Source organism: Manacus vitellinus, unplaced genomic scaffold, assembly GCF_001715985.3.
Source record: "Manacus vitellinus isolate BGI_N305 unplaced genomic scaffold, ASM171598v3 scaffold_38_pilon, whole genome shotgun sequence".
NCBI classification, from domain to species: Eukaryota; Metazoa; Chordata; class Aves; order Passeriformes; family Pipridae; genus Manacus; species Manacus vitellinus.
Window position 1 is genome coordinate 639424 of NW_021940526.1, and position 21834 is coordinate 661257.

General features: G+C 40.1%; 1 protein-coding gene across 3 annotated transcripts in view; it reads right to left on the reverse strand.

Annotated features, from left to right (window-relative positions):
• The window catches only part of MACROD2 (mono-ADP ribosylhydrolase 2), an 836463-nt gene that overhangs the window by 29564 nt on the left and 785065 nt on the right, over positions 1–21834 (reverse strand). For all 3 annotated transcript variants that reach the window (XM_029961674.1, XM_029961673.1, XM_029961672.1), the window contains exons 12-15: positions 21647–21715; positions 12124–12201; positions 11426–11500; positions 10837–10929 (exon numbers count right to left, since the gene is read on the reverse strand). In XM_029961674.1, the coding sequence (XP_029817534.1) occupies positions 10837–10929; positions 11426–11500; positions 12124–12201; positions 21647–21715 (315 nt within the window). The remainder of the gene's footprint in view (positions 1–10836; positions 10930–11425; positions 11501–12123; positions 12202–21646; positions 21716–21834) is intronic.

Below are 21834 nucleotides of genomic sequence, written 5' to 3' on the forward strand. Positions count from 1 at the left end.
CCGGGCAAGGGAAGGCTGTCTCCATCCCTGAATAGGAGACCTCATTAAAAGAAGGAAGTGGTTCTGGCAATCTAATGCACTGCACGGCACTGCTGTTTCCAGGATCAGATATAAACCTCAGGTCTTGGCTACCTAGGGTGGTTAAATATCCAATAACAATTGTGATAAGAACAAATGGCGTGAACCATATTTTCTGGCCAACTCCTGACATCCCCTGGATTCCCCTTGAAGGTTCATTTGGAAAGATTTCCTGTGTCTTAAACTCTAATTCAGTACTGTTAAACATTGGCTGCGTTTAATGCCAGAGGAACAGTTCCATGAGCAGATTCTGTGATCTCTGTATATATCAGTTTCTAAGATACTTGAATTCCTTTAGATAGGTACCGGATATACATATATTTCTTATCATCTGCTTTTCATGCTCACACACTTCAAGAGCCAGCTGGATCTGAAAGCAGAACTGCATCCAGGAAATCTATTCCCCTCCTCATCCTACGTCATGCTGGAAGGAGACAAGATTGGAAATATTGTTTAAAGACTTTTTCCTTTTCTTTCTTTTCTTTTCTTTTCTTTTCTTTTCTTTTCTTTTCTTTTCTTTTCTTTTCTTTTCTTTTCTTTTCTTTTCTTTTCTTTTCTTTTCTCTTCTCTTCTCTTCTCTTCTCTTCTCTTCTCTTCTCTTCTCTTCTCTTCTCTTCTCTTCTCTTCTCTTCTCTTCTCTTCTCTTCTCTTCTTTCTCTTCTCTTCTCTTCTCTTCTCTTCTCTTCTCTTCTCTTCTCTTCTCTTCTCTTCTCTTCTCTTCTCTTCTCTTCTCTTCCTTTTCTTTTCTTTCTTAAGTAAACTTGCCCATGTTGTAGGGCCAGAATATTCAAAACCAAGCTACAAAAGCATCCAAACTTTCGGACATTTACCTGAAAAGCAGCTGTGCTTCAGCTGTGGGGGGCCTGCAGTACCACTGTGTGATTACTGAGACGTCTCAGTAACCTCCCAGTAACGTAAGTCATCTGCAATTCAAGACTCAGGCTTCTAAGTGCAAGCAGATTTATCATGAGACAGGTATCAAAAACATTGACAATGGTTTAAAGGGACCACAATTGCTGTACCTACCACACACTGGACAGTTACTGCTTTGGAAGACAGACAGATAAACCAAAATCACAGAGGATGCCAGTTTTGCCAGTTCGAGACTAGTGTGGGAGCTTGTTAGCAACACTCATGTGAGAGGAATTGTAAAATATCTGCTGTCCCAAGGAGGAGATCCCAGAAAATGAGAGCACAACTCTGCTCTCTTCTGGAGATCCAGCTTTGGAGACCAATGTGACCACCAGAGAGGAGCTCCTGATATCAAAGGAAGGACTGGATGTGCTGGTAAGGATCACACCAAAACACCATGAATGTGTGAGGTGAGATGCCCAGAGGCAGGGCCAGGGCCGAATGGAGATGTGATGGCAGCAGAAACTTGGAGCCACGGGTATCCAAACCCACGTGAGGGAGTGGGACCATGCCAGTGCTTACCATGGGCCTCATACCCTGTTGAACAGAGCATGATAGAAATAAATCTGAAATAATGCTGGAGGGGGTCAACACCTGATCCTTGTGTCTTAAGAGATCCATACATGGCAGCCATGAGGGAGGCCCTTTCCATCCTTTCCACACATGCTGGGTCAGCATTGATGACAACATGTGACCTGCAGAGACCTTTCAATGCCCAAAAAAGAGCAAAACAAAAAGCAATGAAGCTGCTGTACACTCAAACTAGCAAATCCTACTCAGTTTTCTGATCTCTCCAGACCAGCTGGGCTGATGGATGCACCACCCAGAGAGGAGGTGATACTCAGACCCAGCCCTGCTGACTACCTTCCTGCTAATCTTCCCTCTAGCTTAGACTGCTAGAAGAATCAGCCAATTTAATTTCCTTGACTCGAGCTACTGGAGTTAGGTACTGATTTTTCTGCACATTGACATCTTATTTTGAAGCACCTGAGGTATCTCCATTTGTGCTCATTTGATGCCTTTGTGCTACATTTCAGGCTGACAGACCATACAAACACATCCAGCAGATGCACTTTAACTGATGAAACACCTTGCAGCCGAGATAGCATTTGGCCACAAATTGGGAATCTCAATGTTTTCCAGGCCCTGAGACAGTGAATTTGCTATCCTGACCCCCTGACTGTATACCATTGTTAGCTGTATCCAGGGGGCAATGGAGAAAAGATTATTGACTTTTTCTGCTCAGAATCCAGAACACAGTTTAACTGATTTTCTATCCAGGTAAGAATGGTATAGCCTGTAAGTGACTGCTTATTTCCTCCATAGAGAAAATGCTGAACGTGTAAACACGCTGTCTTTCAAGGGCTGTCAAGTAATGTAGGTATTGAGTGGTTTTTGACAGGATGCTGTAAATGGAATAAAGACAGTTTTGGCCTCTGTGGCAGCTATGATTACTGGCATAGCTATGCCCTTCACACTAGTGATTGGAGAACAAACAAACAAACAACAAAGGCTGCACATCCACAAAGGGGAATAATGAGACAAAAGGCTATGTGTCTCAAAATTTCAGGGTAAAGACCCTGCACCAGTGAAACAATAATAAAGGGTATCTTGTAGTTGAAATTTGCTGGCTGCAGAAAGCAATGGATTTTAGAACTCTGGATGGAAGTCACAAGTGAAGTCTGAGTCTCGGAGGAAAACACTTACTAACTATTTAAGCAAAGCACAGTGTTACTCAAGTATGGAAAAATTAAATTATGAGCATCCAAGCATGCGTATGGGCAAGTAAAAAAACCACCATTCCATACTCTTCATATTTCTCTTGGATCTCTCAAACAAAACCAAGTGCTTTTGCAGTTGCCCATAGACTGTCTCCAGCTGCAACTCAAAGTGCATCACTCAGAGCACTGCTTTCATTGCATCTGCAAACACATGCACAGCACACAGGAGTGCTCTGGGAAAAGACCTTCAGACTTCGTGAAAGACCCCAGAAAGGAGACTCTGAGCTTTTTGTGAAATAACAGGAAGTCCCAAATGCACCAATATGTTGAGACGACACTACTGCCTGATTAAGGTGCAGTCACAGGGATGCAGGAGGCGAGAGCTTCCTCCCTGGCAGATCACTCATGGTGACTAGAGACAGGGTCAGTTTGGGCTGTTGGGCTAATACTGTGGGCTAGGCATGCTGGTGGTGACCTTGCAGGCTCATCTGGAGGCAAAACGTGATGAAAGCCAACCAAGCAGAGGAAAACTGTTCCAGATGGCAAGATCTGCTCGAGACAACACTCACCTGTCAACCGCATTAGGAAAAGGTGAGGGGACAGAAAAGCTGCTGCCAAAACATTGTGGGTAACAGGCAGAAAAAAAGGAAGAGAAAATACAGAGGTATGAGGAAAGCATTATGTTTCAAAGATCTAAATGAGATCGGGTGGGATTTTTCCTGCTCTGGGTTTGCAGTAGTGAGAAGCAGATTTAATCTCAGTTGGAGTCATGCAACCTCCACTTTACAAGTTGTACACACATTTCCCCTCACTGTGTAGCACTCCCTCCTTGTACAGCTCTGGCCTCACTGTCCAAGTGCCAGGAGCAAGGGCACTTATGAAACCCTGGTGTACCTCACTGGCAGAGTCAACAGTGGGAATGCACAGAAGAGAAAACAGAACAGAACTGAATCAAAAAATATGCCTCTTGACCCACCTGACAGTACACAGAGTGAGTACACGTCACCCTTCTCATACGAGAACAAGGTTTACTCCTCACACACCACTGGGCAAAACAACAGAAACAAACCTACTAACAGCGAGGTGACAGTGTTTTTCCCCTGCTCCCCCAAAGAACAAGCAAGGGAATCTTTTAATCCTTTGTTCCTGTTCTGTACTTGAAATAAAAGACAGTTCTCCCAAATCATCCCCTTTCCACTCCCACTGCTTGTGGTTTCCCCATACCTACTTATGACCAGATTCCACGCTATTTTATGAAAATCCCTGGCTAAGTGCAGTTTGTCTCTCTGCTGCCCTAAATGTGTGGTCATTTGAGTTTCTGAAATAGCTACAAAGTGGTGCCACAACCTGGGCATTTGATACATCCATTTTAACCTCAGCAAGTGGGAGCACAGAAATTCCAGTTCCAGAGCTGGCTCAGTAGGACCTGTGTGTATTCCGTCATAAACAAACTTTATTAAAAGAGGTAAGATTCCAAATTTAATCAGTGCTTAACAAAATGAATCCGCCTTTTGTAGTAGATGTGGGAACAAGAACATACCATGTGTCCATGGGGGATCAAATTCTTTCCTGGTGAAACTGCCTGCACTCCTTTGGTCTGCTGGACCCATTCTAATTTAAGACCAAAGTTCCTAGTATGGCAAATAGGAGCTAAGCCCACCATTCAAACAGATGCCTCTGTAGCTGTACAGTATATTTAAAAATGGTGCCATATCTCTGGAGGTGCTAAAGCTAATTTCCAGATATACTGTTAACTATGATGCCATCTGTAAAAGTACAGTCCTTGGCCAGTGAGCCCTACTTTTTCAATATGTTCCAGGAAAAAATTTCTAAGATGTCAGCCTCTCTCCCATATTCCCTTGACTCATTCCTTGGGTGCTATTTGAGATGACGTGAAAGGGATGCATGTTTCATTTGCATAAGGCATTGCTGCCTCTCTGGAGAGGTGAACTAAAACCAAAGCCTGGCAGATTTGGACCCCACTACATGAAATATGGATTCCATTATCTTCCCAGTTTTCACATGTCAAAAGGGCGTTATCAGTATCTTAAAGCTCTTCAAACCTTGTAGCTCTTAAGTAAAAAACATGTAACATCATGTAATACTATTATAAACATATGAGGACTTAGAATGACTTCATAGCATCTGCTTTTCAGTGGGATATTATGACTGTATATTTTTTGGCATTCCCACCATGGAAAATCAAAATTAAAATGGTACTTCAAAATATTCCATTAAAAATATCCAATTTCTCCTCCAGCTTCTCAGAAGATTTAATTTCTTTTCTTTCTTTTTATTTTCTGGATATGGAAAAGAGTTCTAAAACTTCTTTTACTTGATTTAATGCTGAGTGTGTTTCAATTCAGTGCTGTTAATTAAACTAAACAAAGGCCTCATTGTCAACAGTTTCAGCAGGAACAAAGAGATGATATTTTTAAATGAAATAAAAATTGTCAATTCATAATTTCTATTCTGCTAACTGAAAATGAAATGAAATGAAGAAAGCAATCAAATACAGACAATAATCCTTAAACACTATCATTGTTACAGTGCTCCCTTTTGTTGTTTCTTGTTTTCTTTCCTTTTGGCTTTTTGTCTTGTACTCTCACCATCAAGTCTGATAACATAAAGTGACTGTGACAGCAAGCAAAATGTTTAAGCTGAAAAATTCTTAAGTTTTCTACATTTTTTTATTAGAAAAGCACACAGAAAAAAAATAAATTGCAAGAGATGAAAAATAATTAAAACTTAAAATTGATCTTGCACCACCTATTCTTTACATACATTCAGGCTAGAATCTGATATACGGAGAGTAATGAAAAGAAACAGATTCCTTCTGTGGCAGGAAAAAAAATATGACTTTTTCCCCCTGAGGAGACTGAAATCAATATCTGGAGCAGACTACTGACTGTAATAACCACCCCGCCTGCCAACGCACAGTGTTGGGCAGCATCCTTAGGGAAGCCCCCTCAGGGAAGCCCTGCAGGAGGTCTGCATTCCATTTGTCGCCCCATTGTGCTGATCCTGCACCAACAGCGAAGCCCCTTTGCTGATGTAAGAGCCTAGAGACCTCCCAGTTCAGAACTGGCAAAGCCACCACACCACAAACATAAACCCACAGACAGTGGGACCAAAAAACCCACTCCTCTTCCTCAGACTGTAACACACAAGCAGAGTAGAGAAGATATGCTCACACAGAGCCACTCACAGGCAGATCAGCCTCACCTGGCTACTTCCACAAGCTACAGACATTACCTGGATATCCTTTTCTACCATAGCTATGATGCCTTTAGAAGGTGAAAGTATTTTACACTGAGATATATAGACCAAACAGCACTTGGGCCACCACAAACTGGTGAGCAGAATCTGCTCACAAAACCTCTTCATCTGACTGATATTGCAACTGCAAAGTTCACTGGAGTTTCATGCAGATCTCTAGCAAATAAAGGCATGCAAAGCAAGGCTTCTTAAATCCTAGAGGTATCCCCTGGATAAAGGCACTTCTTTGGCTTTCCAGGGATAATCTTTCTGCACATCTCCAGCTACTCCCATCTACTTGCTTCCCAACAGTCCAACTCTCCATGTAGCAAATCCACTTTTATTTTTCTTTGACAAACACCAATATCTGTCAGAAGCCGATTTGAAAGACACATTTCATATTTAGTTAGCATCAGAATATGCTGCAACAGCCCAAAAAATGGCATCTGATCTATTCAGTATGGGTTGTTATCAAAGACCAAACACACTGTACCTGATTCAGTATATTTATTCCTCTCCTCTTCGGGCAACTGAATAAGAGAAGTTGGAGTCTTTACACTAGATCTTCAGAAGCCACAACTCTCCAAAATATCTTCGTATTCTTTTCTTTCCAAACAAAAAGAATTTATATTTTTAAAGGAAGTTTTTTTAAATCTCTTTTTTTTCCCCTGAAATGTCTCATCTCTCTCCACTTGAAGCTGAAAAGAAGTTTGATTAAGCAATAAAAGGTAGTTACAATTGCCATGAGTCAAGAATAAAAATGTCAGATTTGTCCAAAAAGATCTTTCTCAAGAAGTATTTAGTTTCTCTATAGCCACAATGTCATATTAAAGTCATTATTTTGATGTTATTTATGACTGTACCAATGCATAAAAAATCCTATAAATGCCTGAGACTGAAACTATATAAAAAAAAAAAAACCAGAGAGAGAGCTCTGTTCCTCAGGTTTTGTAATATCTAATTCTCTCCAAGATTATGCCATAAAATTATCACTCCTGCTAAAGTACAATGAGCAAGTGAAGGATGGATGAAAAGATGGCTACAGAGTTACAGAGCTATTCATGTAACAAAGACTGTTGAGCAAAACTGAGCTTAGCTTGAACAGAAATTAAGCAGAATTCAAATTTACAGTAAACAAGCACTGACCAGAAGATTGACAAAGAAAATCTCATGTACTTCAAATGGTTTAAATTGTGAAACCTCCCCCAGCCAGCCTTGGTTAGGGTGAGGATGCTACTCAAACACTCTAATTTGTTTCTTGGGTGCAGGAACATCCCAGGTCAAGCTCAAACCATGTAAGATAAAATATTTTAGCTCAAATACAGAAGAGAGAAAACAGAGAAATAACAGAAATAACTTCATTTTCTAGTGCTCTGACAGAAATCCTATCCCTCCAAAGAGTGAGGCAACTTCTAAGGATGATCAGAGAAGGAAATCATCATATTGTATGTCTTGACGAAGAGAGACAGAAAGAGATGGGAAATAAGATGACAGAGGGAAGAGTGGGCTCGGAGGAGGAATTGGCTACATATTCACACAAATACACAAATCAACACGGGGTTTATTTCCATGTGCTGAAAATTGTGGTCTGGAAGAAGTGTGCTGATTAAACCTGCAGCTAAATGCTGAGTGCATGGTCATTACAACATAACAGGACTATTTCCAAGTGTACATATAAAGGGACTGCCAAATGGTCTATTAAAAGCATGTACACTTACCTAGTCAGCAAATAGGTCAGTGATCACCACTTACTCTGCTTTTTAATAAAGGGATTTGACAATATTCCCTAATCTTATAAGAAACACAGATTTTCATTATTCTTTTGTGAAGCACAATGAGTGCATTATAGTAGCTAGAAAAAAAATTAAAAAGGCATCTTAGTTTGCCTTTCTTCTTCAGTTGCTCCCTAGTAATATATAACTTTAAGTTACAGTAGGAAAAAAAAGGGAATAAATTGGCACATGCGATATTTTATTACTGATTTTGGAAAAAGCAACAGCAGGTTTTTATGAAACACACACAGTGCCTTACATTGTTATATTCTTCAGGGTAATCTGGCTTGGTTCTTACTGCTGGCAATGGGAAACAGCAGTGAGACTGCCAAGACTTTGATTCTTCATTCCTCTGGGCTCCTGGCGCCCCAGAACCTTATGAGCACCAGGATCTGGGACTCCTTAGAAATACACACTGCTGCATGACCCTGGAGCTGTGAAGCCAAATGAACTATACAGAAAGGACCCTGCAAGCCCTAAAATCCCCCAAACCACAGAGATGAGCTGGTAGTAAAACTTGCACAATTAAATCAGAAGCTAACCTGTGGTTTGTCAGAAGTTTGCAAAAACTGAGACACATCTCAAAAGTAAGAAACGGTCATTTTTCCAAGGAAAACCATATCACTGAAAAAAATTCCTAGCACGCTTCAAAGCCACAATCAGTAGCTGAGCAGAAATCCAGCTTTAGGTTGGAAAAGGGACTCTGATCTTTGTTGGCCATTTAGTGGTTCACACAGCTCCAGTGCTGGGGACCACACAGGTCGCAGATGACTCCCATTAATCTAATAGCTCCCAGTGAGAGAGAGAGACAGAAAGAGGAGAGAGGCAGATATATGCTACCCTCTGCTCCAGGATGAGCTTGATAACAGAAAAAACAGTCAGTCATAGAACAGAAAGTTTGCAGTTTAGTAGTCGCTACATTGCAGTCACTGCATAGAGTTCCAGAATGGTCCAAAACAACTAAAAATCCCTGTATTTCCATTTAACGGGACTAGCAGTCCCATGTTAGTTTTTTTCTCCACGTGTTCCTAGACAAAAATAAGCCACTTCATCCTATGTCAAATGTACTGTGCACGCTGCTGGAAAACTATTCAACTGAATTAGTTTACGAGGTAGCACTTGGGTTATATAAAATAATGTTACATATTAAATCTCTGTTTTATGCTAGGTAATCTCCTTCCATTAAGAGAAGTCTCTCATTGGGGAATATATCTTATTTTATCAGCCTGAACTTCAGCTGATTTTACTTTTTTACCTCTTTTTGTCCAGACCCACCTCACTTTGTGGTGAACTTTCAAAACCCATGTGGCAGAGTATGTGCCCACCAGAACAGGAAGCATCTAGCAAGATGAAGTTTGAGAGTGCTTATACCCATGAGAATGGAACAAAACAAGGGAAAGCCTTAATTTCCTCCTCAAAACCCTGAAAAAGCACCCATTTATTTTCCCTGAGCCAAAGACAGTATATTTGGAAGAAGATGAACAGAATATCTCTGCTGTTGTCCCAAACACAGACTCAACACATCAACTCCTCTTATCAGGGAACTTACCAAAAGCTCACTTAAAATGATGAGAGTCCTTCTATGGACTTCCAACAAGCTTTGGATCAGAGGAATCCTGCACAGGAGCAATGCCTGAGCCCCCCGTTAGGAACACGTTCCAAGATATTTAGAAAGAACCTTTTACTTAGTATTGGAACTTTTTAAATCAGGAGCAGGAAACGGAAAAGTGCCAAGAACAATGCTATTCTGACATCACCTTCTTTTCCTTAACATTACATATTCTAATAGTAGGTAGAACAGATGGTGGAACACAATCTCTCTGTTGAGAAAGCGACAGTCCCTAGCCGTAGGGGACACTAAAGTATTAAAGAGGAGAAAATTTACAAATCACAAAGTATATTTTGTCCAACTTGCTTATAACGAGGCATAAAATAAAATGTAAGTAATTTCTATTCAGAGGAAATTAACATGAAGACATTGGTATTTGCAATCAGAGTGAGCCTGTATTGTATAACCTGGATTTGCAGCTGAGGTAGGGAGCTACCATTTACCTGGACTTGGAAGTAAGGATTATATCAATTCTCCCTTCATCATCATTAATACAGCACAAACCAGTACCATTAACATGAACAATAATAAGGAGATGTGATTAGTCCCAACTTGGATAGGCAATTAAAATTTAAAAAAAAAAGGAGAGGAAATGTTGTTTAGCTGTATATGAACAAAGAGATTCTATTAACCCAGCTTTGCAGTGAAGAAAAATGTCAATATTGCTAACACAGGTTTGCAATTAAGTTGGTGTCAATGTGGCTGGGAAAAGGAGTTCATAATTAGGACAACACAGTTAGTATTGACCTGAATTTTCAATAAAAATCATGTCTGTGTTTTAATTTGGAACTGTAAAATTCATCCCCATGCTCTACAAATGACCATATAATTATTAACTTGCAGTTACTTTAAATTAGAGAATTATTTACATAATACATTATTTTATATATCACCATGTGCCTGTTGCAAGTGGTGAGATGAATGCAGGGTTCCCAGAAGTGTCCAACACTTAAACTTTTACATTTCCTTGCAGAAGCATTCCTAAAGATTTAAATACTTTACTCCCAGAAAAAATTACTACTTCAGCAAGACTCTGCATTCCCACTCTAAATATTGGTTTCCTCATTAGAATTATTAGTTTTAGTTAATTGCTGGTTAAATCTTTATTAATGACCTCACAAATAATAATCATACCCATTTATTTTAAACACTCTTGATGCTTCTGGCGAACGTGATCAAGAGTGTACTTAAATGGACAAAAATTGGTTGTTTAATCAGCCTTATGCACTTAAATGCAGAAAACCAACAATGAGAAGAGTATTTATTTTAAAGGCACTTTTGAACCTGGGTGTGCACTTTTTTGCACTTATTTTCCTATGCAAATCCAAGTTCAACATATCAAAACAACACTCAAAGATAAGACAAGAAAGGATTTTTTTCTTAGAAGAAAAAAGCTTTTATGTCCTCTTTTCATGTTTCCTACAATAAAAAAGAAAACATGAGTCCAGCAGCATTCTGTCTCAATCTGTTTTATAAGTAGGCTCACCTCCTTCTTCTTCTTTTCCTTCTTCCTTTTCCTCTGCACCAGGAATCAAAGGTGTCTCAACTTCTGTTGTGTCTTCTTGGTTCAACAGTGTCTCTGAATAAATTTGATAAAAAGAAGATGAACAGTAAGGCCTTTCAGAACAGACATGAAAGGATTAACATCCACTACAGACCTTGCCATTAAAAACACTGGCAGAGGAAAAGGATCCTTTTCCCCAAGGGTACAAATACAAAAGCTGCTGAAGGAAATCCAAGGGGCTGTAGTTGACAGCAAAGCCTTGACCCTTCAAGATGCTGAACTTTCTGGGATCTAGCACAAAATCACCACATGCCTGGATCGAAGCATGGCTCTACACTGGGACTCTTCACAAGCCCAGCAACACACATACTCCATGCCCCATCCCTGGAAGTGTTGAAGGCCAGGCTGGATGAGGATTTTAGCAACCTGGTCTAGTGGAAGATGTCCCTACCCATGGCAGGGTGGTTGGAAATAGGTGGTCACTAAGTTCCCTTCCAACCCAAGTCTGTGATTCTATGATAGTGGTTTTGCCTGTTAATCTTGCTTTTTGCTTTCAAGACACATGCAGTACCTTCTATTTCCATGCAGGAGCTTTGGGAATCTGCCCCAGTTTTCATCTCCTCCTTTGCAGAAACATCCTGTTGTCCTGTTAATAAAATAAACAGAAAATGGCATCAGGATGATGCTCTGCGCTGGCAATGCTAAGTTCATCAAAACAAGATATGAACCTACCATACATTATGGTACTTGTCAGCCAAGTACTGCTATTTTTCTGTTAAGTGAAATGTTGGACTTATTTTATATATGAAAATATCACTTAACAAACTCTCAGCATTGTTTGTTAAATGGCTGATCAAAACTGACCCTGCATTACTTTTATTTTTTCTTCTTTTGTAGCCCAGCCTTGACACTGTTTCTCATAGGAGCTGTTGCAAAGCTCTTGCACTTGACAGTCAGCTTAGCAGAAGGAACAGAAACAGCCCACAGGCTTTTAGAACAACAACAGCAACACAGAAGGACAATAATAACAATGCTATGCACCCGGGATCAATACGGCTTAACCCACATATTTGGAGATGTGTGTCTTCTCCGGTAACCCCAGAGACTACGGCCTCACAACTGGCTGACACACAACCTCTACCAGCCAACAGCATTTCCTTAAGGGGGCAGAGGTCAGGCTGAAACCCACTGGATGCTGAAAATGGAACAACTAAAGTTCCCAACTGGTTCATTATCTCTGTCTCAAGAAATTTTCATACAAAACTTTACCTTCATCTTGAGCTTGCTCAGACACCACAGGATGCACTGGATCACTCTCCCGCGTGCCTTTGGAGTCTTTCAGGGAGTCTGAGGAAAGAGTAAACAAACAAATAAATCCTGCAGCAGTTTCACACCGGAAAAGCCTAGTAGCTCCTTGAGTTAGAGGTAGCACTTAGGTGCCAGCTTCATATTTGGCATTCTGATACGCTGACAGATTTTCTATCTGTTTAACCAAAGCCCTATAAACTACAGAAGTATACTTGTGGGTTTCAACTATTCAAATTGATTTCAGAACCCCTACACTTACTGAGCAGTTTTTTGCCTGCAGTACAAACCTTAAACAAGGAGCTAGCAAGGAAGGATGCCTAAGAATAATCAGCAGAGCTACCAAGAATTTTGTTTCTAACAAATGGAGTGGCACAAAGCTATGAGGAACAGCACAAACCACCTACTTAATAAATAAAGTGATTAATTATTTATTTAGAACAACACCTTTTTGTGGCTGGATTTTCACAAGCTTGACAAACATTAAATCCCATAAATCCCAGTGCAAATCCTAGCCTCATGTCACTTGACGACAGAACTCCCAAGGTCATTATTGCAGCCCAGAGTGCTTTTCTTTTTTGGAGCAGACTGTCAAAATGCACTGCCCACAGCCATACTCTGAAACAGTGGCAAAGTGAGGCTTAAATTAGATAACATAAAGCCCAATTGCCATGCTATCTGGGATTTTAATAAGCACAGGGCATTATTTTCTTGTGTCCAACAGCATCTTCTGACAACAGCCACTTAGTTTTTGCTTGGGGATGGAGAAATGCATAATACATAATTCCATTGAATTCAGGTAATGCAGCAACGCAGACAGCCGTTTTAGCTCTGTTCATCCCCATAACACACAGCTTTGCCTGGATAATGAGCCCTCTTTGAGCCTCATTAAAAACCACCGCTAATCTAACTGGACACTTCTGCAAACTACAGGGGTTAAGTCCACTCCAGGTCATAACAGTGGCAACAGATAATCAGGATTTGTGTGAAACACTTTCTAAAGTGCTGCTCGATGGAAAACGTAGGTGAGGGTGCCAAAAGATCTACAAAATGTGATAATAAATCATGTTATGACAGTCTTGTTATAGCTTAACTTCTGGAAGGTCCCTTTCCACAATACAGCCAAGCAAATCTTACAATATACCCAAGGATACCCCTGTAAAATTCTGTTTCTGAAACTTTCAAATGATAATCTCTGATGGATAAGTGGGAAAGCTGGGTTGTTAACATCTGATCCAAATTTAATAATCTGTAGGAAAGGTATGCACTGAAAGTGTGTGGCTTTAATTAACTGCAAATAATCCCCCAAGGCAAATATTTAATTACCTGCACAGCTTCTTACTTCTTTCGTGGCATGGCAATAAGTTTATAAATCCAAGTTTGAAAGTAAAATAAGTCACTGATGTACAATTTGCTAAACTTTGCCCTTGCTGCACTTTTTTTCACCCTATTGTGGACTAAAAACACTACTCACTGTTCTCAGGTGGACTAGTGTGCCAGTCTTTCATACTGGAATGCCACTTTGTACCATGAGGTACATAGGATTACCCTATCAGCCCAAATCAGAGTAAAAATAAATTAGAATTTCATAAAATTCCAAGTTTAATAAAAAAGCCAGTTGAAGGATCTCTTGGTATAAATGGGAATAGCACTAAAAATCTATAGAGAATTTTTCAACCAAACTTTAAACCCACTGAGCAGAATTCTGGCTTTGCTGAAGTTCTGGACAAAGCTTTCAGGATATCAAACAAGCCAAGATTTGTGCCACCTGTAACCCCATACCCTAAATTAATACAATATTTTTTTCCTGTATGATACAGAAGCATCCTTGTAAAAGGAACTGTACTGGCAAAGCTGGAATCAGGAGTCCTCTGCCTTAAATACCAAGCAGCCAGGGCCCAAACACAGCCCTTCAGGCAGTCAAAAGTGATGATAAATGTGATATCACCTGCTAGGGGATGGAGAGCTGCATGTGGCTCTGCCCCATCAGACCCTTAGAGCCATCTTATCCTACACCTCTTGCACAGTACTTCAAACTCCCAGATCAGGGCCTTTAATCTCAGTTCACAGGTGCCACCTTTTTCTCCCAGCATGAGGAATGATTCCAATTTCATGCAAAAATCAATCCACAGCATCAGAGGCACAATTACGGGCTTTGGTCAATGATAACAAATGGAGCTTAAGGAGCCTCATGCCTGGCTGATGTATGTGCCCCACCACACTGCCTTTTGGGCAGGGCTTATGGAAAACTGCAGTTTTCACACAGTGTGGGGCGTCACTGCTATTCCCACCCATTGGCACAGCTGGCAGTCTGTCCCCTCAGGCTTTATTCTTACGGGATTGTAATTTTGTGTTAAACTTTCATTTTTATCATAAACAGTTTTCCTGTTGCTCCAGGGTTTGAGAAAGCAATTTGGCTGCACAGAATTCCAAATTATCCCTTTTTTTTTTTTTTTTCAAAGCATGTTTCTGAAAAGAACAGCCCATGGGCAGGAGTTACTGTCTGGCTGTAAGAGTCTGCTGTTCTTATTCCAGGAGTAGGAATCAGTCTTGATTGGTGTTACTACATAGATTTTGAGTTTCAAAATCCTTAAGGTCAAGACCTGCCAAAGGTTCCTTCTTTTCAAATGCAAATATTGCATCAAATATTCAAGCCAAAAGGTTCAAAGACAGATTTACTTTTAGGATTAACAAGAAGGAAATAAAGCAAAGGAGTAAACCCAGATTTGTCAGGAAAATCTGAGCCAAGCAAAAGTGAAAGTGTAAACCCAAATGCAGTGGTCAATAAAAATACTGACGATACACTGTTTCCTATATGCAAGTTTTCAGTAGGGTAGTGGTATTTCTCAGACTCAGCTGGTCCTCTCTGCTCCTTTGGAGCCTTATGCAATGAGGCATAAGCCCAGTATTACAGTCCTAAATGATTCCAGGGTTGGCAAGAGCTCTGGCCATCCCTAATGCCTTTGTTCATCTCTAATTCACTAGGGAGCTAACTCCTGATATTTTTAAATGGCATAAAGCAGTGTTAGCCTTCTCCATACCAGCTACTTATCTGTGAAGTCATACCAGAGAATCCAAGCCAGGATATTATCTCACAGCACAGTTTTTTATCTCACAGCTTATTTTTTTGATAATACACGTGCCAGGCACTACTTACCTCAGGTAACTACAAATTGGGACTGTAAAGGTTAACGCTACTCTAGGCAGGACTGAAAAAAATCAGTGTTTTGGATACCACAGTGGAGTACATTTTCTAATGCCATCACTGATCAGACATGAATGAACCAAACATGACATTTAATGACATAAATGAGCCAAACATAGGCCACTTTTATCTACTGCACAGTGTGAGCATCCCTTAGTCCCCTCAAAATCCTTCCTTGCTGACTGCAGTGGCAGTGTCCATGTCAGGAGTGCTCATCTCTGCACCCTCTGTTGTATTGAAACCAGTGTCTCATGGGACTGTGTGCTTGAATCCTCCTGGGAATTAGCCCCAACGTTTAACAGCCCCTGAACAAAATATTTAGACTTTAAATAAACTGATCAGAATACTCCCCAAGTATATCATTGCTCCAATATATCAGCTGTATGTTGAATTTGTCTCCAAGAAATGCATGTAGCTTGAACAAATGATCAATCCTACCCTTCCTGCCAATAATCAGACACTATTTTGTCTAAATCCTTCATAAATCCCCATGCTTTTCCATGCCATTCACAATTTTTTTTGACTGTATAAGGCAATGCTGCTCAAACAAAAGTTTGCAAATGCTAAGGAAGAGGGGAAATGGTAAGAACTGAATGTTAAGTGTTTTTAATGATCTTTTAAAATTCACTTCCTCAGCTACACTCTGTATGGCTTATTTACTGAATCGTTTCTAATGTGCAACACACCTGGGTCCTGCACACAGCATAGATAAATCACTGTGTTTTAGGGAGCTGTAAGAAGATTAAAGAGAGAAAAAGCTGGTCATTAGGAAAGAAAAAGGTTCAGTGCATTTTATTTTTTTAAGCATGATACTGTGAAAAATGACTGGAATATTTCCAGAGTGAAAGAAATCAAGCAGGCGTCTAAAATTACAGGTAATGGTGTGCATGGAGGCTGCCACATGATTAGGGTATTCTTTTGCCTCATAAATTGAAGAAAATGTGTTAAGATGAAGTACTATAAAATGGTGATTTATGAGAAGTTGGGGAGAGATTCTTGAGCTTTGACTTTAAAATGTTATTTTTATATCCACTAAGATTTCATTTTAATCTGTCTTTATGACAGATTAGATTTATTGGAGCCCAAGTTTATATGGATTGGTAAAACAAACCTTTTTAGGTGCAACAACCTGTAGATATATTTTTGCTAGTTTTCAGGTAATAGACCAGGCAGTTCCTCTCTGCAGGTGGGGTCCACTGAGTACTTCTCCTACCCATTTGTGCTTCGAGCTGACAGAAGGGCATCTCCTCTAGCCTTGCTTGCTGTCCACCTGAGAAATTCCAGGTGCAGCTGGTATAACAACCGAGGGCATCCTGCTGCTGCCATAAGGGGCAGGACCTGTTGTACAGGGCTCTGGGAAAGGAAAAAGCTGAGAAAAAACTGATTGCCTTGGTTACAGCCTTGGTACAGGAGAAGGTGCTGAAGGGTTGGAGGGGGGAGATGGACGGAGCAGGATCTCTCATTGGACTGACAGGAGTGCAGCTGGATGGCTCCAGGTCAGCTAATATTTAAAAATAAGTAGGATTTAAATAAACCAGCTAAGTAGATTAGTGTTCGCTGTTGCAGCTGCCTGTACTGGTGAAGGGTAGAGCAGAAATACCTCTTGAGTAGTTCAGGGGCCAGACCCCATCTGGATGTGCAACTCAGGTCACATTAAATGTGGAAAAGAGAATAACTCCCATTATATTCAGCTTGAAGTGACCCTTTTGGAGGGTGTTAAGTTGCTGGTTGGCTGGTGGTGGTTATGTCTCTGGTTAAAAACCCCCAAGCCCCACAAATTGGCTTGTGTTAGCCAGTTTGCTTTCATAAGAACCCTTCTAACCAAGGGACAGAAAAATGTTATCACCGTAGCAGGCATGCAGAGCCACAGCTATGGCTGGGGGTGTTGAAAATCTTCCATTAAAAAAGGTTTCTCTTTCAGTTACCTATTATTGAAATTTTTCAGGCTGAAATTTTCCAGGTCTAATCATAGCCCAAGGGTGAAGTAAAAACATTTCATCGGTAGCTGCTGAGCGCTCAGCACTTCTGAAAATCAGGTCATTCATTGAGATGTCTTAATATATACTTAAGAGCTGATTTTAAACACCTCTTTCTGAACATATTGGCCTTTCAGTCAATCTTTTTCACCCACTCATCAATGACTAATTTACATTGATTTGCACAGCTCCCCTGCATTTGAAAAGCTCTATCTTTTAGTTTGTCCCTTCTCAATCATTTATGTCTTAGGACATCAAGATTTTTTCCATAGCAAGAGCTACCTCAGGCCAAACAGCAATTTATACCCATTATGCTTTACAGGAAGATTTACAGGCTTCTGGGTTGCCCAAAGTAAGTTTTTAGGGCTAACCCCTAGCCAATGTACATACTTAATTCTGTTCCTGACAACACAAGCCCTCCAGCTGACTGAATCTGACTCCATTTCAGAGAATGTAGAAAAACAGTGACTTGCTTTAAATGGCATTCCCACAGGAGCCCAGACTTTGGTGAACACCTGGAAATAATTAATCGCTACTTTATTTTTAAAATTAATTAGCATATGATTTAATTTAGTTGACCTTCAAATGAAAATTCAGTTCTTATTAAGTGCTAATGAATTAAAATCAGCGTATTGTGCACAGAAACTTTGCTGTGATTGCATAATGGGGAGTTATGCCTCACCTGTACTAAATCCAGTTCTTTTTTACATTTGCCTGACAGAAAGTTCTATCATTAAATCAGGTTAAATGGTAATTGGTAAAGGAGGTAACTGAGATGAAAATGCAAATCACTCTCTCACACGCACGCATGCATGTGCATGCACACATGCTCTATTTAGCAAAAATTAATCACAGGTTCAAACCAATCTATATATACTATATGGCCCATTTTAAATGAGTTTGTTGCCCCAGCACAATCTTGTACAGACAGGCATAGCAGACTGAGTGCAGCCTGCCTGATACGTGCTTTATCTGCTGCATAAACATTAATGACTTTAATCACTTTGCTCTGCCCTTACACTTCATAAAGAGAAGCATCTCTCACTTGAAACACGCCATGGATAAAGGATCTACTTCCATATGCACAGTAATGAAGTACCGCAAAGGTGTTGCCTGGAGATGTCAGCTTCTCCCCCCCCAACCCTGCCGAGAGATGGTACTTAAGCATGCAAGTTTACAAGGGTAAAATTGTAACAGTTCTCTGCAGACAGTGGAGAGAGAAACTTGGCACAGACTGGAATGAGAGGATACCTCTACAGCACAACATCAAACATCTCGATATTCTTAGAATATGACTGTCCTTCTTTCTTTTTTCTTTTTTTTTTTTTTTCTGTGGACAGATAAGCACTCAAAAAATTCGTTTTGCTCAAAGGCCATGTGCAAACTGGGCCTTTGTGGACATTTTTTTTTCCTGGACAGTGTCTCTTCTACTGTAACAGAAGAGATATACTTTTACATTAGTGTGAGATTTGCAGTCTCACAGGAGGTTTTAATTTGAATCTGAGCCCCTCAAAATGTGATCCCTGCACTGTCCCACACTTATCATGAAAACCGCTTTCATCTTCCCATCCTTCCCCTTTCCTTCATAAAGAAAATTATAAAGATGACTCATGCATGACAAAAATACTAGATCTTCATGGTAGCAGAGATGCACGTGCTGTGTTTTGAATATCACCACATTTTAAAGCAATAAATAACTACATCAATGGGTTTGCTATATTCTAATCCCAAAAATATGAAGAAAAAAAAACCCAGAAAAAAAACTAGTAAACTCTAATGGAACTCAAAATACTTGTTTTGGTGCACTCACCAGAGCTGACATTTGAAAGACTGTTATACTTCCATAGCAGGCATGGAAACCTCCTATTCTGAGCGGTTTAAACTATGCATTTTGGGAATATGCAGCCTAGACTTATTTGCCACAAATCTCCTTTCACAGTAATTAGGTGGAAGGACTGGGAAAATATAATTTCTCTAAATGCTGTACATCCAGTTCACTTAGTTGAAGATGAACAGAAATCAGTATGTTCCAGAACCTGGTAGGTTTTAGCTATGTTAACTCAGTGGGCAAACAATTTAAAGGCTGAAATTTATTTTAGGAGCAGCAGGTGTTTTCAGAAATGCCAGGATTTTGTAAAACTGCCATTTCCCAAGTGGTAGCAAGTTTTTTGTAACACTAGTATTCATTTCAAAATAACTCAAAATCTAAAATCACAGAATCATCAAAGAATCACTGAATGGTTTGGGTTGGAAGGGATCTTGAAGATCATCTCATTGCAACTCCCCAACAGGGACACCTTCCACGAGACCAGGTTTCTCAAAGCCCCATCCAGCCTGGCTTTGAACACTTCCAGGGATGGGGCATCCGCAGCTTCTCTCGGCAACCTCTTCTAGTGCCTCTCCACCCTCACAATAAAAATCCGCAAAATTGAAAATCCTCTGATGGAAATAAGGATTAAAACCATGGCCTGGTGCATGCGGTGGCCTCATTGTTCAAAATTCTTGGTTCCATTAGAAAAACTAGCAAGCAAATCCCAAAACATGGTCTTCTCTTTTCTTTTTTTTCCTACTTGTATAGCTTTACAAACAAAATATACAGAGGAGAGTCTGTCTTGCTCCTTTTTCTATATCAGATGCTTTCCATCTCAGTTATGAGGAGAGGTAGGACATCAAAGACTTAATACACTTTGGATCTCTCAGGGTGCTATCTCTCCATCGACCTCTCAAGAGAAGAGGAGAAAACACTACATATATTCTTAATGTATCATAGGAAAAGTGAGACCTATAGCACCAATAAGACTTCTTTCCTGAGAAGAGATTATAAATACAGTGGGGCAAAAATCTGGAGTGGTTACACATTGAGATGGCCACTGAAAAGCTTATCAGAAGACTGTTGTCTTTGTAGTCAGGAACATGCACTCAAAACAATACCAAGTTGTTGGGGTCTTCAGTACAACTGCAGACAGCAAAGGAAAATGCAAACCTAAGGCCTCACTGTGAGCCTCACACTGTGAAACATACCGTAAACCCAGCTGACTGGGACTCGTACAGATACAGGATACATAAACAAGGCCAAATGTCATCAAGACGAGAAATTAATGACAGGCAACCAGCAGCCATGCTGGGACTGAATCCATCACTATTTCTGCCGTCTTCTAGCCTTGCCACAACTTCAATCTGTGAAGCAGCAAAAAGAAGTGCTCCAGCAAGGGTTTGTGGCTTCTTTTTTTTTCCATGCAGGATCAATCAATCAGTTAAAAGAGCCCTTAAATCAACCTGGACAAGGCTTTGAACTCATAATCAGGTAAGTATGTGGGCTCTCCAGCACGTGGCTTTGGAACAAAAGGGCAGGATCTCACACCCTGTCACACTTATCTAGAAAAATGAGAAGAGAGTCAAGCAGTGATGCTGAATTAAACATTAAATCTTTTAAAATAAATAAGTTAATGGATGTTAATAATTATGTTATCACAGTGAAATGCATTAAAATTTTCTATTAGTCTTTCTTGAAGGCTGTATCATAGATAGCGTAACTCCTGTTTTGAATTACCAGTAGCGAACATTTTATATATCAGCCAGGATTTTTCCTGATGTACCCCCAAAAAAATGCCAAAAATTGTAGACTGGTACAGCAATTAATAGTGTGATTATCACAGAGTATCAAAAACAGTACAGCTGTGCCCTGGTTTCTATCTGTAAACCAACAACTCCACAGGAAAAATCTCAGCTTGAAACATTTAAATTAGATCATCTCTCTTGTTTCCTAAACTCCCTGTCATTTGGCCCTGTGACACTTTTAAATATTTATCACAAACTAAATGATCTGAGTGCCCAGCACAGTCTGCACAAGATAAACAGTACTTTCTCCCTCTCCATTATGACTTCATCTCCTCCTGTCTCCTCCTGATGTGTTTATAGCTATTGTGTTTTTCTTTTCCTGCATCAGGAGAGCACTGAACAGGGAGCTGATTTTGCTGAGATAGTCATGCACACTTAACTTTACGCCTGTGAGTCATCTCAGTGAGCCCAGGCTTTAAGCTTATTTTGGAAATGTCATGTATGATATTTTAGCATTAACTCCATAACAAGGGGACTCCTTTAGGAATTCACAGTGTCACTCCTAACCGGCACAACAGCTGGTGTCAAGTACTTCATTACAAACACTTTTGTAAATGTAAATCCAAGCATTTACCTATTTCTGTGTTGTTCAACTGTGATTTGGGCAATTTCCACACAAAGGAAAATAAGGCTTCATGAAACGTCCACTTGGGACTGGGTATTTCAAAACACAATTTCCAATCTGTACCTTTATCCTCACTCAGCTCTGTGTCTTCTGATGGTGATAGGCTGGCTGCAGCTGAAGGTTTTGTCTCATCTATAGCAACAAAGGAAATGAAAGAGAAGTTATTCATTAGATAGCAACCTGATGGACCACTTTACTGAAAAAAAGTGCTACGCCTTACTGAGGCAAGATATTAGACTTGAATTTCATTT